Raw genomic sequence first — 5,025 nt, forward strand, 5'->3', positions numbered from 1 at the left:
CGTCCGTGAATATTGCAGTGGCCCAATCTTCTGCTATAACGGGCAGCAGCATCCTCTCCCGTTGGAATCTTTCCACGTAGTTGCAGAGTATCACATCATTTCTCTACTTTATTGCAAAGATGTCCTCCTTATGGGTCTCGACTCTTCGAGCCCCGACATGAGCTTTCACGAACGTATCTGCAAGGGCAGGAAAATAGTCAATAAAATTTTCAGGTAAAAGATTATACCAAGAAAGCGCTCCTTAACGAGCGTGTGCTGGAATTGTTTAGCATGACTGATTCGATCTTGTGCTACTTGAGGTCATGTATGGTGATGGACGCTTCGAAGAGGTTATGTACTCCTCCAGATTTGTGGTTCGTAATACTTTGGTATATCCGGCATTTTGAAGTTCTTTGGGATGAGTGCGGGAGCCGCGCTTGGCTTGTACGGATTTTTTTTCGTATTTTCTCGCTCCCGCCCCTTTCAATACAGGGGGAGGCCCAAGTATTTGACTCATCCGATCGTGGAGCTCCTTTTTTAGCTTGGCAATCCTCGCTAAGTCAACGCTCCGCTTGACTGGCTGTGGTTCAACCTGTTCTTCATTCACCCTCCAGGTGCCTGAATAACCTCAGGGTTCTCTATAAGGCGATTGACCAGCATTCCCCCAACCATGGTATTTATGAGCTTTCCCATGCGCTCCATCATGGCGTTGTTCGACTCCGGGATTGTTGTTAGAGTTACTTCCGATGGGGGGGGGGGGGGGGGGGGGGTCCTCTATTTTGTACATTCCCTCCACCCTGGGATGAGAGCACTTTTTCCTCTTTCCAGAATAGCATCCTCAGGGAAGTCTCTCCCTACTTTCTGTTGAATGGTCAGGATGGTTTCTCTCAGTTGGGTTCTTGTTATGGACCTCCTATGGGGGTGGCGTTATTTCCTCCCTCTCTACTTGTTCCTCCAACCCGGGGTTGCTTTTCCTATTAAGGTTCTGTTGGTTTTTCGACCGCGAGTCTTATCGGTCTCTCGCTCCCACTGGAACACTACTCTCTAACGTGCTGCTGGCTGTTTTTGGCATAGTGTTTTCTTTTGACAGAACAACTCCAGTCCCAAGCGAGTGTTTTTTAAGATTTTTTGCTCTGGGTCAGGAAGACACCACAACTGTCTATTCCCCCAGACAGCGCCAAACTATTTTTCGATGAAATTGGGTTCAGTCAGAGAATCAGTTAGAGATTTATATCATAGAGTCTAAAGACAAGTGGGATGTATCCAACCCTGAGAACTCTTTTTATGAGCCCGATCCGGAGTGATGGTGATCGTGGTGAATGAAAGAATAAGCAATAAAGATAATGCAAACTTATTCTAGAAGTTAAAAGATAAGAAAGTAACAATTCCAAGTATATTGCTTGAGAGTAAAATGATTACAAGGGTTTCAAAAAGGAGAAGAAGATGCCTTCCTTCTATCCTATACTAAGTTTATATAAGCCAATCCTTTATTTTTCACACCCAATATTACAGCTAATGTGACGTTACTGTAGCCCCAACTTGCGCTCAAGCCACAGTACACTGATCGAGACCTATTGACGTGACGCGAGTTGAAAGGAGTGAAGGCCAGCTAGACGGACCCCCCGAATTAGTAGAGCATCCGGTCTTGCAAATCAACGCCGAGTACCCTTCTCACCCCCATACACTTTCTTTACCAGTAGTTTTTCTTTTTGGTCCATTTCTAAGAGATGGGAGTCAAAATGAGTTAATTCTGAGTTTTAGCTTAGTAGCTTTTCCTTCTTTTAGTAGCAGAATCGTACTTAGTTACTTTAGCTTCTCTCTTTTGATGATGAGTCAAATAGACTGACTAAATAGTAGAGCATTGCAGTCTACTTCACAAATCAGAAGTATATACATATACTTTCTTTCTTGAATACGATGATACACCACTTCACTTTATCATCTGAAAGTTTGCTACTATTGCGAGCCACTAAAGCCTGAAACAGTTACTGTACAATTCTCATTTTCATATATATGAATGATCAAATTATTGCCTAGTTAAAGCTGCTGCATTGATGTGTTATTTCAGCTCAGTTTCATTTCATTCTGGGTCATAGCAGACAGTTCATGAAAATTTAGTTGATGCTTTTAACTATGAAATTAGATGATTACTCTCTACACTCTCTCTTTCTTTTTCTTGCCTGCAGCTGACAGAATACAGTGCACAATATGCTATAGTAGATAGAAATTATTCTGTTCAGTTAAAAAAAAAAATCACTACCGATTCACAAGGCTTCATACTAACATATACGCAACGCAGCAAATTTATCTCTGAAGAGAACACACACACACACACACACATACATGAGCCTATCGTCCCTATTTCTAGTATAAAACATCTATTAACTCATTACACATAACTATACATAATATACGTGATATACAAGAGATACACAGGTATACTGAAAAGATGTACACACAGGTATACAGTGAATATACATAAATAGAAACCCACCTCAAAAACTCGATAGTTCCCATCTTCACACGTCTTTTATCTCCACCATACCAATCACATATACGGGCCTTCAAAATAACTCAAATTCAGAGTTACCAGTGGCACTGCATGTCCACTCTGTTAATTATTTGTGTTCAAATCATTGGTTCAAACACCAACTTAATAAAGATCTCATCAAAATTTCATTACGGAGAAAAATAATATAAATGAAACATTAAAACGTACTAATATATTACAAGATTAAAACACAGCAATTTGGAAGATGTAATTACATACTTCTATATACTAAAAACCTTAGTACATACTAGGAAAAAGGAGGAAAGACTATCTCTATCAAGTCACCAAGTAGAAGTAAATTAACTGGCAAGGCAATTTTCTTCATGCTGCTTGACGCTGATTACGAGCCTTCTCCTTCTCTTTGACTTCACTTCCTTGTTTAGGATCATACTCTATTTTTACCAATAAAATAATTAAATCAGTAATTTATGGACACTAGAATACTTTAAAGATAAAACATATAGTATATATTTAAGTAAAAATATACCAGGGGCTTTTCCTTGGATAATGTTTTCCTCATCCTCTTTGTTTCTTCCATAGATACCTCCAAAACCTTCTTCATCTGATCTGGTTGCATATGCATCTCCATAGCAGCTCGACATCGTGTCCCTTCAATCCAATTATAAATACATATTATTATTACTCCACAAACAATGGACGATATATTAGAATTAATAGGAAAACCTGACTTCACCGAAAGGCTTATCTAGGATTTTAAAGGGTTAATGTAGACAACACATCACTCTTATCTTATAAAGTAATCATTAAGTTAAAATTGGTAATTCTCTGTTCGAATTTCTCTGTATTTATGTAAAAGTAAGTTCATACCATGGGTGCATCATGTCACTGCACCGCTACTCTTCCCACAAGAGGGGAAGTTAAATATTCCGCACTTCATATAATACCATGCATATATACAAGGATTTAACAAATATATATAAACTGAAAGTTACAGTACAGAAAGTTAATAAGTAGAGGGCAACGTAAATTAGACATAGTTTAGGTATGAAACTAATAAAAACATGATAATTTGGGAGGGTTTTGATCCATTATTTCTTTATGATTTTAGGATACTAACATCACCAATTACAAGAATTTTCTCCTTCTGAACGAAGGTAGATAAAAGTCAAACTCTATGCAAAGATAGAAATTAAGTTGACATATGAATACCTGGTGGAACAACACTAAACTAACTACAAAAGCTATGAACTCCATGGCTAATCCGCTGCTAAATTGCTCCTAGCTAACAGATTTTTCCGTTTAGCTAGAGAATTTGTCTGCGGCTATGTTTTTAGTAATAAATTGTGCATGGACAGTTTTAGTGATAAGGTAAAAAGACAAAGGAAACTTACGCAGCTTTGCCTTCTTCTTGTTTGTCTGCTGCAGGTTTCTTAGTTTGATCCATGTTGTGGTCCGGTTGTCCCGCTGAAGTTACGACTTGTCGGAATCTGATCTCACCACCTGAATTACGACCAATATGGTATGGCAAAGGATTTGAGAAGAGAGACTGTGGTGGTTGTGCTCTGTTTGCCAATCTTATTGCGTTGATCATTCTGGAAGTTTTGATGGTTCGACAATTGGATTTATATTTGGTAATAGCTGAGGAGCTTATGTATAAAAGGAGACGAAAGAGATGATGAAATGATGATGAGGCCCGTGTTTCAACATTATTTTATTTACACAGAGAGATAAGAACGCTGAATAATTACTCCTTAGGTTTCTCGTAGCTTCCAACGTATGGTTTATTCCCGACAAGTGTATGAACTGGATCGCTTTAGAAGTTGCCACTCAAGTTTATTTCTTTGCCGACATCGTTGAAGGATTTTAAATCTTTACTTCAGAGATACACTTTTTTTTCCTTTCGGATAACGCCACCATTTCTGACTCAAATTATATTATATTATACTAATAATTTTTAATATATGTAATGGACACTTCTTAATTTTATAATGAGGATTGAGATAGATTTTCATCTTGTTTGAGTATCTCAGTATTTATTTTCTTAATTATCTTTAAAGTTCCTTCAAAAGCATTTTTTAAAAATTCGAACCTTGAATCAATATTCAATTTAATCTGTTTGTAACGGGGAGAGATCAAGCTATATATTTAGTTTGGTTAGGTAAAATTTTAGCTAATAGATACTTCATTAAGCATAATCATTAATTTATTTGCCTATAAGTTCAATAGTTAGACACTATAGACATTATTTTCAATCACTAATTTGTTTGGTGTATACGGTAAAAACCGGATATATACTAAACCGGAGAGATCAAAGGCCGAGGGAAGAAAGGGACAAGAACGCGCATGAAGGTCCCCATTCTGAGCCGGGGAAGCGTTTGGACCGGAGCAACGGAAGGGCGTCATTTGGTCCGGTTGTTCGAGGTTATGTGTCCGATTGATCGTGGCCGGTAGTCCGGGAGATCCGTTGCGCAGTTGTCACGCGTCAATTGCGTCCTGCTGTGTTCAACTGTCAATCGTACGGGTGTCAGACCGTA

At 38.4% G+C, this 5,025-nt stretch overlaps 1 protein-coding gene across 1 annotated transcript; it reads right to left on the reverse strand.

Annotated features, from left to right (window-relative positions):
* Positions 1 to 2,632: 2,632 nt before the first annotated feature.
* LOC132623665 (uncharacterized) lies at positions 2,633 to 4,200 on the reverse strand. Its single transcript, XM_060338454.1, has 3 exons — positions 3,883 to 4,200; positions 3,018 to 3,139; positions 2,633 to 2,922 (listed from the first exon to the last, which is right to left on the reverse strand). Exons 1-3 carry the CDS (start codon positions 4,080 to 4,082, stop codon positions 2,852 to 2,854), a joined length of 393 nt encoding a protein of 130 aa, XP_060194437.1. The 5' UTR covers positions 4,083 to 4,200; the 3' UTR covers positions 2,633 to 2,851.
* Positions 4,201 to 5,025: the final 825 nt, after the last annotated feature.

Source organism: Lycium barbarum, chromosome 12, assembly GCF_019175385.1.
Source record: "Lycium barbarum isolate Lr01 chromosome 12, ASM1917538v2, whole genome shotgun sequence".
NCBI classification, from domain to species: domain Eukaryota; kingdom Viridiplantae; phylum Streptophyta; class Magnoliopsida; order Solanales; family Solanaceae; genus Lycium; species Lycium barbarum.